Source organism: Microchirus variegatus, assembly GCF_963457635.1.
Source record: "Microchirus variegatus genome assembly, chromosome: 13".
NCBI lineage: Eukaryota > Metazoa > Chordata > Actinopteri > Pleuronectiformes > Soleidae > Microchirus > Microchirus variegatus.
The window spans coordinates 25164661-25177370 of record NC_139814.1 but is presented as its reverse complement, the minus strand read 5'-3'; the positions used below and the strand labels follow the sequence as shown (position 1 = coordinate 25177370).

The following is a 12710-nucleotide window of genomic DNA, read 5'->3' as shown; positions in this document are numbered from 1 at the left end:
TAAAAAGTGCCGTTTACACATTTCCCACATTTCCCCGCAAAAAAAAATGCGTAAAAATTCACAAAAAATTCAAAAAAAAGGTTTTTGGACAAAACGAAAAAAAAACGCCTGGAGATATTCACCCACTAAACAATCCTGCAAAATGTGAAGGACGTACGCGCACAGGAAGGTATTCATTTTAGTCCGGACGGACGGACAGAACAGTGCGAACGCTATAAGTAATAAATACAGAAAGTTATTTCGTTATTTATTTAGTTGTTACGGAGTATAGTTACCTTTATTTTACATTATATTCGGTTACATTTAGTTACATTTATTCTGTATGACAGTTACATCTGGACCTTTGAGGGTTTTTTAGGATTACAGTTTGAATGTGGATGGAAGAAGCGGGGGGACAATTACTGCACGGGGTATATTGGATCTACATCGGCACAGCAGAAGAAGAATAAGAAGTGACTGTTCCCCGTGTTCTTCTGTTTAAAAGCCCTTTGGTTATGCGCCTGGCTTTGCTCTCGTGATTCCATTACAGAGGCAGTCTTTACTCTGTGGCACTGACTAATGGATAGCCTTTGCTGCTCTGCAAAGTGTCGGCTGCTGTGTGATGTGCTTCGGCAGGCCCTCGAAAGCAACGAGAAAGATAAAGAACTTGCCGAACGCGGAGACGCCGTGGCATCAGAGAGTCCCCCCCGTCTGCTGCGGCCCGGCCGACTGTATCTGAGAGCTTGTGCGTGTGTGTGTGCGCCATTAAATCTTGTTTGTGCCGTTTGATGCAAAGTGCGAAACTATATCGTCTTGCTGCTGCGTCTCATCTCTGCACCTTGCTGGATCCTCAGCCATTAAGTGAAGCTCGGGCCCTCTCTGTTGCACACACTGTGAAGGAAGTGGAGCTACAAACGAAACAATATTTGTGCAAATCGTCTACAAAGAAAATCACAATCGTGGGGAAAGTAGAGCTCGAACCGAACCTCGCCGCTCTCCGTCTAATAGGCGAAAGAGCCAGGCTGACGGCGAGCGAATGCCCCATTACCGTCCGTTTAGTTTGCGCAACATTGCCCCCTAAAGTCATTTTATGGTGCATCCCTCCAGGCCTCCAGAGGGAGTTCGGTCCATGTCAGAGGACAACGCTGCATCGCAATATCGTGCAGCGATTTTCCATTAACCCGGTCCTCCAACAAATTGACCACAGATGCACCTCACCTGTATTGGCCTGTCACATCCAATCTGAGGGGATCGTCAGCTGTTGGCACACTCTGTGTTTTCATAAACACAGGAACTGAGACAGAGAAGCACATGGGGGGGGATCATGTCGTCTTGGCGTTTTGCAAATAGCTGTTACATCCATCCATGCAGCCATCTTCAATCACTTTGTCCTCCACGTGAGGGTTGCTGGTGCCAATCCAAGGGCCACGTAGAGACAAACAGCCATCCACTCTCACACCTATATGGTTAATTTAGGAAACCAGAAGAACCTACAGGGAGAGAATGCAAACTCCATGCAGAAAAAGGCCCTTGTTTTCTGGCGGGGTCAGGTCGTGAACCCGGGGTCTAAGATACGTCCTTTATTATTGGGGAAATTGACATTGTCAGAGCAGCGAACACAGTCAAGATAAAGATAATAAACCATATAGACAGATATTTAAAAAAAAAAATTAAAACAGAATCTATATTATATGGAGTTTCCAGAATAGAGTATGGGCTATTTACACAGTATAAACAAGGATTTAACATGATATGTTTTATTCTATTTTATCTATTTTATTTCAACAGTCTTCTTAAAGCTTTTTGACAAATAAATGTGATTTACAGCCTGAGATTTATATCAAACAAGCCCTAAATGAATGACTAATGTGTACATTTTAGGTCACGCACAATGGACACAGGAAAATACTGTTGTGGAGCGTGCGCGCCCTCTGGTGGCACCAAGTCGCCATAGTTATATTGTGAATTTCCGTCTCCGGCAGACATATTGCTTACAGGAGCGAATTCTGGAAAGCTAGAAAGAGGGAGCGACTTGAAATCGACTCGTATTTTTTCACGACTTGACGCACCCGGACCACGCAGGACACCATGGGTAAGCTGTGCGGCAACTCCGCGGCCGCGGCATTCGCGCTGGGATGTTGAAAGAACGGGCTTTTGTGTCGTCGGCCGGTGACGATTGTGAAATCCTCATCCCCTCCTCACTGTTGTTTAGCCCGGGCAAGCTAGTTGTAGCACGGCTAGCTAGGCAGCTCGTTGCTACGTAGTAGCGAAACACAGAGTTGTCAACGTCGACACCGTTGTTGCGATTCCCGTCACCGCACAGAACAGTCCGGAACATCAATGTACACAGAACCATATGTGACATTTAATGGTGAACCATCGCAATCCACCTCCCGAGAAAACAACCCGTGCTACTTGTTAGCCAACTTGAGGCAAACTTGGCTAATAGCTAGCTTCGTCAGCGCGGCTTCAATCCGGTCTTCGTTGTACGTAGATATAAATATACAGATAAATGGAGGGACATGTGTTCAGTTTGGACCAGGTGTTATTGTCAGTTATGATTAAAAACGTGTCTTTTTTGTTCACTGGCAACTGTGCCGTTATTTTGGGGGGGCTCACGTCAACACAGGTGCTGCTAGTGCTAACGTGGTGCTAGCGAGATGTGTTAGCCGCTGGTGCTTTCAAAATGATGCAACGCTGTTTTTTTCCCAATATGAATGGTAGTTTTCTATCTATTATGTCAAGGATCGTCTATATTTCCGACTTCTATGTGTCTGTGTGTGTCCACAACGCTTGTATTTGTAATGCTATGTGTCAAAGACAAGGTGACTGAAACGGTAGTGGCTAAACTCCAATCATCTCTGCTATTAAATGTATTAAAAACAAGAGGAAAAGGAAAAAGTCAATGTCACCACACACGAGCAGGATGGACAGTCATGGAGAAGTAGCCTTGAGATGAACTAGACCGTGATGCTAGACCTGCTATGCATGTATTGTTTTATGCTTTATTTGCATAGTCAAAGAGGGGACAGGTTGTCTTCTACACCTAAAGCAGTGGCCAACTTGACACATCCAGTGTCTCTCCCGTCTTCCCCCCCCCCATGGAAAACCATCGCACTCGCTTGGGTCTCCACTGAAATGCCTGTGTAGATATGTGCTCTCAGCAGGGCTATTTCTGTGCCATCCTGCCCAAATAGCAGCCAGCACCGTTGACATCCAGCAGCGAACTGGAGCATCCAGCCTGCTACATGTGCTGTCCATGTCCTGTGTCTGCTACAGTTTTGCATAAACTTTCTTTTGTGCTTATCCCCTCAAGCCATATCTTAGCCTCAGTTTGCACCACTTGATCTGGTATTTAACCTCACCAGAGGGCCTCTTCGCATCATTCTGTTCTAGTGGTGGTTTTCTGAATGTCGCTGTTATCTCTTCCTCTCGCTGGCATCCCTTCAGGTGAATCGAGTCCTGTTCTGGTGCATGACCAACCTTGCACGGATGCTGAGAACAGGCATATTAGTTTGTTCCTGTGTGGGCATCTGTTTATGCTAACTCAGCGATGTAACACTGTTGAATAAATATGTTTGTTCTCTCTGCCAGCTGTCTGGGTGATGAATAGCTTAGCTCTCTGTGTGTGTGTGTGTGTGTGTGTGTGTGTGTGTGTGTGTGTGTGTGTGTGTGTGTGTTTGTGTGTATTTTAGGCTGGGTTGTCTGTGTTTAGGTGGTTTCATGCAAGGTGGGTTTATATATAGACCTGCGTAGAGGCTGTTGCTTCATCGTCGTCTATTATTAGAGATGTCAGATGAAACAAAAATGGCAGGCTCACTGCCTCTTCCTTACACGTGGCGGTGGTCTCAGTCGGCTTCATCCCAATGCAAAATCTGTGTCTTAACTGTGACGTTTCCATGTGCCCATCAGAGCCATCAGCTAGTCCAGCCAAGGATAACTACAGGATGAACCGCTACAAGAACAAAGCACTGAACCCAGAGGAGATGAGGCGCCGGAGAGAGGAGGAGGGCATCCAGCTCAGAAAACAGAAACGAGAACAACAGGTAGGGTACCAGATCCGGGCATTCCGCTTCTCATACCCACATGCCTCTGATTTGATTACATCAGTATGCATTTACTGTGTCATTGTGGATTCTGACAATTCTGTAATCGCAGCTTTTCAAGAGGAGGAACGTGGACATTCTCAATGAGGAGGAAGCCATGTTTGAGAGTCCACTGGTGGACTCGTACCTCAGCTCTCCAGTCACAGTGAGTCTATATTGTCCTCTTACCATTCTTGTAGACTCTCACAGCTTAGGCTACAACCAGACGACCAAACTTGAATGATCAGATTTTTATTATACGTTTGATGCCACTTAAATTTGATCTTTATCAATTATGTGTGGTCTTTACACGTGCTGAAAATTGTCATTATTGACACCGCATCTGTAGCGTGGCAAAGTCAAACAACAATGGTGTACAGTGCCATCCTCTGGAGATCTGATCTTACTGATCTTAGAGTACTGGGTGTTCTCACAAATATGTTGTTTGCTGTTGTTGTTGTTGTTGTTGTTGTTGTTGATCCAGCATGCAACACCGTATTAGTTTGCACAAGAACAGTCGCATTACAATGCAAGGTGGTTGTCGTGATGAATATGATTTGTAATCAGATTTAAATCTGCCTTGAACTACAGGATTATGATTGATTGGATATGGTTTTGTTACTCAGAATGATGAGTTTTATTACAGCTGGCCTGTGTGTGTGTGTTTTGTCACAGGAAGGAGTAATTACCCGAGACATGGTGGAGATGCTTTTCTCAGAGGACCCGGAGCTGCAGCTTGCCACGACACAAAAGTTCAGAAAACTACTTTCCAAAGGTACATACTGTGCACTTTTTAAAAATACTGGATTTTTGGGGGGGGGCTGCAACAACATATCAACGTATTTACATCTACTTGTATGTTTGTGCGTTTTTAGAGCCCAACCCACCGATTGATGAAGTTATAAACACAGCTGGAGTTGTGGAGCGATTTGTGGAATTCCTAAAGAAGAGCGTCAACTGCACACTACAGGTTAGGACGTCAAAACCTTTAGTTAAGAATAGGTTACTAAGGTTTGTCCCACTGAATTATCATTAAGTGTGTAACCTGCTCTGCGAGATGCTGTCCTCGGACTCCGTCGGATGCATTCCACCTGGTTACGTTGTTAGATGTAGCTGATGCTGCCGCCCTGTACTTATCTGATGTGACGCAAGCATCGCACAGGCTCTTGTTTGGCTTTTATTGGTCACTTATGTCAAATAAAATGTTTTCAGTGAGGATCCAAAAGTTAATTTTTATTTAATGGCAATACTGATAAAGCTGCAGCAGGCAGGATCGCTGGGAAAAATAGTTCTTTTTTTGAGTGTGGTATTGATGCTCTGTGTCCCGATCATCCTTCATCCAGCATTTATTTAATTGCATTCGTTGCACAACTCTCTTTTAGACCATTTCCTTATTTGAGGGTTTTTTTGCAGCATAGGAACGTTTTGTTAACACAGCCTAAACTACCTCGTCTAACTTGTGTACCCTGACAGTTTGAAGCTGCCTGGGCACTGACCAACATCGCATCGGGTACATCCACGCAGACAAAGACGGTGATCGAGGCGGGAGCAGTGCCAATCTTTATAGAGCTACTCAATTCTGACTTTGAGGATGTCCAAGAACAGGTAACACATCCCCAGCGACTGCTAGTATACTATATATTATAATATTGGGTCTGTCTGTTTTACCTTGCATTCTTTCAGACTTGCTTTGGTCCACCATTTTAAGGATGTGTGTGGTGAATTTTCTTCTTCTTTTCTGCAGGCCGTGTGGGCCTTAGGTAATATTGCAGGGGATAGTGCAGCTTGCAGGGACTATGTGCTGAGCTGCGACATCCTTCCGCCATTGTTAATGTGAGTTCAGATTATTCCTCGCCTGTTAAAAGACGACATGTCTTTGAGCTTTTCAGCTTTTCTACCTGTGTGTCCCCCATCCCCCATTCTCATGTACTGAGCTTAGTTTTTTTTTTATCTTTTATTCCAGGCTTCTGACCAAATCTACAAGATTGACAATGACTAGGAATGCAGTCTGGGCTTTGTCTAATCTCTGCAGAGGGAAAAACCCTCCGCCTGCTTTTGAAAAGGTATCACTGTGACAATATGTACATTAGAAACTGAACTTCATACAGTGCAGGAAGCATATATGTAATTCACATATCTATTCTTTGTTCACGAACTAAGACCTACGGTGTTCTCAGACTATTTCTAACTATTTCTAAAGCTAAGCAATATTTTAAAACAACCTCCTTAAACCTAAGGGTTACTGAAATACACACCTAAACCTTTAATTCTCCCCCTGAAGCAGACGAAATGGCCTTTGCCGTGCTGCACAGCTGAATGTGGCTCAAACAGCCAAGTGCTGTTGTCAGCTTTTTCATTTTATTGCAAGAATTTCAATAAAATGCAAATGCATTCCAACTTTTACACACATTTGAATGACGATATGATATGAAATGAAAACTGCCACGTTTAATAAGATGCATGCATATATAAGTTGAATGCAAAGGGGCTAGAATATTCACTGGTGTTAGAATGTCAGAATCTCTGCTGGACCGAGCCAGAACTTTTCTTCTATTTTCTCCAAATGCCGAAAGCTGGATTCTTTCTGTGTGATTTGCAGGTGCTGTTGTGTCTCATTATAAATGTGCATGCGCTCTGTGCTGTCTAGGTGTCGCCGTGTCTGCCAGTGCTGTCCAGGCTTTTATTTAGCAGTGACCCAGACTTGCTGGCAGACGCCTGCTGGGCCCTGTCCTACCTCTCAGACGGCCCCAATGACAAGATCCAGGCTGTCATCGACTCTGGTGTCTGCAGGCGCCTTGTAGAACTACTCATGTAAGTACATCTGCGCGCCGCGCGGTTACATTTGCCACGATGAACTTGGACTTGTTCAGAGTCTTCCTCTAATTATCATTCGGTCCTGCAGGCACACCGACTACAAGGTGGCGTCTCCTGCTTTGAGAGCCGTAGGAAACATCGTCACTGGAGATGATATCCAAACACAGGTGAGAGTATGTTAAGTGTGCTACATCCTGTTGTATGAAGTTGACAATGTTTTATACACCAGAAAAACAAACATTTTCCTTCAATACCTTGTTAGCTTTTTTTTAACCCTCTGTGTTTCCTGTGTGTAGGTGGTGTTAAACTGCTCTGCTCTGCCCTGTCTGCTGCATCTTCTCAGCAGCGCGAAAGAGTCCATCCGCAAAGAGGCGTGCTGGACCATCTCCAACATAACGGCGGGAAACAGAGCGCAGATACAGGTGATGCACAGACGCAAAGAGTTTTACAATTTTACCCATGAGAAGTGAGTCAATTTCAGACTAATTTTTGTTCTACACAGGGAATCCGCGGGGTCTGAAATAGTCTTAAAAAGTCTTAAATCCAATCATTTGAATTTAAGGCCTTAAAATATCTTAAATTCTCCTTAAATCTCATAAAAGGTCTTAAATACAATTTTGAAAGGTCTTAAAAATCAGCGTAACACAGAACTAAAGTAGGTCATCTGTGCTGCACGGTGAGAATTTATCGAGCACCACTAGCTAGCGTGCTGTGCGCGCGCGTCATGGTGTTACAGCTTATCGTAGCAGCGGAGAAAGCTTAATGAAAGCCCACAGCGAAGCCGAATTGCAAGTTCAACGATTTGTGGCTCCAAATTTCCTTCATGTCTTTTGTACTTTTTTGCCAGTATGGATTTGAAATGGGTCTTAAATTGTATTCATTATGGTCTTAAAAAAGTCCTTAAAAGTCTTAAATTTGATTTGTTGAAACCTGCAGAGACCCTGTCTACATGAAGAAACTATAATTAGTCCCCGAGTTTGGGAATCTGTTAAAAGTTAACTGGGTCATTTATGCAATTTATTTTTCTAAATTTTAATATTTTGTAATTGGTATTTTATGTATATATATTTTACCTTTTTGAGATAAAAAGCACTCTGAGACTCATGGATTCATTTTCCCATCCCTCTATTAACACCAATCACTGAATCATGCCAATATATTTATCAATGCAAGTTTAAAGGTGTGTGTGTGTGTATTTTTATCATTAAATATTTAACCTTTGTTTTATTGATATTGAAAAAGATTGTCGTAATATTTATTTATATTGAACCATTGCCCAGACCAAAATGTGCATGATTCATTTCGCTCTTTGGTTCCATCTGCCACGCCCCAACACATGCTCCCAAGATTTGCTTCTGTTAGGCTCTTATCGAGGAAAAAAACAATGAAAACTGTGCCTCACCTGGTTTTTTCCGCCCCCACAGACCGTCATTGATGCCAACATCTTCCCAGTGTTGATCGACATCCTACAGAAAGCAGAGTTCAGGACCAGAAAAGAAGCGGCCTGGGCCATCACCAACGCCACGTCCGGAGGAACACCTGAGCAGATCAGGTCAGATTTATATGACGTGATGTTTTATGTATGAGTGTGTTATTGATTATTGGAAGATTCAGGTAACAAATCTTGGTATTAAGAGGAGTGTATTGTGTTGTGTTGTGTAGATATCTGGTGAACCTGGGCTGCATTAAGCCACTGTGTGATCTGCTGACGGTGATGGACTCCAAGATTGTTCAGGTTGCTCTAAACGGCCTGGAGAACATCCTGAGGCTGGGCGAGCAGGAGGCCAAGCAGGAGAACAACGGCAGTGGAGTCAACCCTTACTGCAGCCTCATTGAAGAAGCCTATGGTACTGTCACTGAACGCACACGTGTTATAGCTCAGAAATACGACTTATAATACAACCACAGTTCAGTCGAGAAGCTTGACTACGCCCCCCAAATATACCATTAAGACACGTTATTTAAAGCGGAACTAGTCCCTATTAACGATGTTTTTTGGTGTGTATCTGCGTCCTTACCTTGTTTAAGAAGCCCTGAAGGTTCTAAACAAACACTTCAGCCACTGCTGAGAACGATGTGTTTTATTGTAATCTCGGGCTCAGCGAGATCTCTGAAAAAAACCCGGTCTGGTTACGTAAACAGCGGTTCTACTGAACAGCCGATCGTCCTGCTCCGGGCACTAGTCCGGGCACATGCGTACATTGAACCGCAATAGAAGAATAACGTCCGTTGTGGAGGTGTTTCACGAGCGACAGTGTCTTCTGACTCTGGGTCTGACTCCGGGTCAAAGTCATAAAAGGGACTGCGGCGCTTTAAGCTATTTTTAAACACTGTAAAAACAATGTTTTGATAACGAGTAGCAGTGCATCCAACGTTCCAGAAGGGGGAGCTGCGCTTCTGAGAGCGGGTGTGTCGAATGTCACTTCCGGGGTACTGGCCAATCACAACACAGTCTGTCTTCTCAGGCGAGATTTATGTCTGAAATAGCGCGGCTGACAAGTGCTTGAAAAAGGACAGATTACTATCGGCTCGTTTACAGCAACTAGGAGGTTTTTGACCATAAAAACAAGTTAATATATGTAAGTAGACCTCCATAACTAACATATATGTGCAACAGGACCACTCTATGGGACCTATAAACAAAGAATCATTGAATAAACATTTCTTCTTAAGCACTGACAACATCAGAAAACATAACTTTTTGCTGAATGTCTTGCTTAATATTTTAAGATTACAGTTGTATTCTGTGTTTTTTACGATGAACACTGCCGTTTTTTTTGTTGCAAACACGACTTTGATTCACCGTGACTCCCCCCCCCCCCCAGGTCTGGACAAGATCGAGTTCCTCCAGAGCCACGACAACCAGGAGATCTACCAGAAGGCCTTTGACCTGATCGAGCACTACTTTGGCGCGGAGGACGAGGACAGCAGTCTGGCTCCTCAGGCGGACCAGGCCAACCAGCAGTTCCTTTTCCCCCAGCAGGAGGCCCCCATGGAGGGCTTTCAGCTATAAATCAGCACCTTTTTCCCCCGAATAACCCACCACTTTACCCCCTCCGTACCACTCTTTCTCACGGAGGATCCATCGATTGAGTCATACCTCGACACCCCTTTTACCCCCCCCCTGATTTGCCACTACCCACACACACACACACACACCCACCCACCCCTCGGAGGAAAAACTCAAACTAAAACTGTGTCTCGCTCTCCAGCCTAAAAAACGTCAAGCAGTGGACTAACGTCTTGCAGGAGTAGACTCGTGTTTCCTGAGAGCGTGTCGTCAAAACAAACTCCCGGTGATCACCTCGTCGCCCCCCCCCCCCCCCCCCCCCCCCGACCCAGAGTGTGAGTGTGAGTCTGCCCTGGCTTTAAAACAACACACACACACACATAGACATCTTCCTGCCATTTGATCCTAGATTCTCTCATTGGCAGTAAAACAATGGCTTGTGGGTTCATATCTTTTTATACAAATTATTATTATTTTTATTTGTTTTGTTTTTTTCCAATGGGACGCTCCTATTTTCAGGACTGCCCATGCATCCCTGCAGAGAGGGCGGTGCATGAGGTGAAATATGCCCAGCTATTGATGTCATTCTGACAAAAGTACTTAACATTTTTCAGTTCTTTATGATAATTTTTTTTTTTCTCCCCCTTTATCCCTTATTTATCTGCTCCTGTTTATTGTTAGTGCTTCGTGTTTATTTTTCCCTTTTGTTTGTTGTCTTTAATGGAAAGCACATGGTTTGCTACCAACAGGCTGTCTAATGATTAGGCTTAGGGCTTAATCTCTGCATATCCGCTGATGGGAATCGTAATCCCGTTTGTATGATGGGTGGGTGGGTGGGTGGGTGGGTGGGGAGGCGGGGGGTTAGAAATTGGGTGTGAGGTTTCTGGGGTTGTTTACCCAAAATTAAGGGCTGTCCACTGCCCCGAGTTTGATGCCCCGAGCTACAAAGTGTGGGTATATTTTTTGTTTTTTTGCCCTCACCGATTTGTGTTGTTTTTCTTTCGGTAACACTTTATAATAAGCATTATTTAAGCGTGAATACATATTGAATTCATCATTTATAACGCGCGAATACTCGTGTCCCAGTCCCTTGCAGGTCGATCAAAGAGCTCGTTTGTTAGCGGTGGATGCCGATTGGCTACGTGCTAATGAGCATGCACGCGTTATAAATGACGAATTCGATACTTATTAGCGCTAATAGTGCGTACTTGTTATAAAGTGTTAGCTTTTCGATTGGGTGGGGGGTGTTGACGTGGCAAGAAGTGTAGAAAGAGAGAGAGGAAGAAAAAAAAAATATACGTGGAAATTTAAAATGGGATCTTTTTTCCAGGTTTTCAAGGGTGGTATAGTTAGAGATCCAATGTTCGTAGTGTGCCGTGTTATTAATAACAATACATTTTGAATTATGAAGTGATCTAACTATTAAACATGGCGCAGCTGAGGGGGGTGGAAGAGGAAGAGGAAGAGGAGGGGGAGGAGCCGCCGGCAACAGCAGCAGTAGCAGCAAACCACATTTTTGAGGGATTGGAGATAATTAAATTTGTGGCGTTGCTGCACGGCGGCTCTTTGCTCCGCCCCCCCCCCCCCCCTCTCCCTCACACCTCCCCAGGTGTATGTGGTAGGGTTTTTTTGCATGGTGTTATATTACCCTGCCTACAGTCACTTACAGAGTATCCCTGGCCAAACACATTCAGCTGGCACCGAGACATGACGTGTGAACAAATATTGCTCCATGTTAAAATAACAGTTATAATAATAATAATAAGGAAGCAGGCACTGGGCCATCGCTAATTGGTTTGTTGGTGTAGTGCAGTAGAGTTGATATATCACTATATTTTCAAGGAGTGGGAATGACAACTGATGTGATAGTGATTTAATGCATAAGGGGCCTCCCCCCCCCCCCCCCCCCCCCCCTCTTTTGTGATATTATGAAGTCCTGATGTAAATAACCCGGGTCGGGAGAGAGAGTCCGTGCCACTTCTTTGTTTGGCCGGGGATATATTTATTACGCTGTCAAAAAAAAAACAAGTGACGAGCCTGAACTGCAACAACAACAACAACAAAAAAGAACGAAAGAAAAGAATTCAAGTATGAACCTATATTTGAATTTCGATGTATTTGTATTTATATATATATAAATATATATATATATCTACATCTATATTTGCACACACGTCATGTACACTTGCATACAACACCAGCAGACACTGTACACGCACACACACACACACACACCTTGCACAGATGAGTGGCGACGACGACGACTACAAGAGTTTCCCCCTTTTTTTCAGCTCCAATTTCTGTCGTTATCAGTTTTGAGTCGTTAAAAAAAAAATACACCAGGAAACTTTTGTAGTTGTTTCTCGTCACATGACTAAGGATGGCTTTTTTTTTTTTTTTTTTTTTTTAATAATATCAGTCCCGTTCAAAAACTCAGATCTGGGATCGGAAGTCTGATCTCAGGTCTGTGTTTTGGGGCCTTTTTTTTGTGGATGATGGAGTAGAACCGTGGGTTTTTGAGTGATGATGTTTGACTGACAGGCACTGTGTGAGGAACAGGGCGATTGACTCTATGACTCTGCCCCCCCCCCCCCCCCATTATCAAAGTCTGGGAGCCGCCGTTCTGTGGATCACTGACGCAGCTTTAACCCAAGTGGAGCTGTGAACCCCAAAAATGTGTCCCTCAAACACAACATAAATGCGGAAAAAGAGCCTTTTAAGACCCCAGAACTCTCCCCCACGTACTCGGTCGAGCGTATTCTTGGGTGCACAGACTTTGATTTGGTTCAGTGCATTAGTTTTTCTCAGCACAACACACTGCT

General features: G+C 44.1%; 1 protein-coding gene across 2 annotated transcripts; it reads left to right on the top strand.

Annotated features, from left to right (window-relative positions):
* Positions 1-1957: 1957 nt before the first annotated feature.
* On the top strand, positions 1958-10566 carry kpna6 (karyopherin alpha 6 (importin alpha 7)). Of its 2 annotated transcripts, XM_083900362.1 has the most exons (15): positions 2055-2071; positions 3348-3429; positions 3892-4025; positions 4138-4230; positions 4740-4839; positions 4940-5034; positions 5538-5669; positions 5809-5897; positions 6028-6127; positions 6712-6875; positions 6967-7045; positions 7175-7300; positions 8303-8430; positions 8541-8725; positions 9704-10566. In XM_083900362.1, exons 2-15 carry the CDS (start codon positions 3390-3392, stop codon positions 9889-9891), a joined length of 1653 nt encoding a protein of 550 aa, XP_083756488.1. In that variant the 5' UTR covers positions 2055-2071; positions 3348-3389; the 3' UTR covers positions 9892-10566. The 2 variants fall into 2 exon arrangements, with proteins under 2 accessions (XP_083756489.1, XP_083756488.1); XM_083900363.1 differs by lacking the exon at positions 3348-3429 and having other exon boundaries at positions 1958-2071.
* The last annotated feature ends 2144 nt before the right edge of the window (positions 10567-12710 follow it).

Bases quoted from the DNA above. Each gene is read 5' to 3' on its own strand.
- kpna6 (XM_083900362.1), top strand. From the start codon at position 3,390: ATGTCGCTGTTATCTCTTCCTCTCGCTGGCATCCCTTCAG. The intron at 5,898-6,027 runs GTGAGTTCAGAT...CTTTTATTCCAG, and splicing joins ATCCTTCCGCCATTGTTAAT to GCTTCTGACCAAATCTACAA. The intron at 7,046-7,174 runs GTGAGAGTATGT...TCCTGTGTGTAG, and splicing joins GAGATGATATCCAAACACAG to GTGGTGTTAAACTGCTCTGC.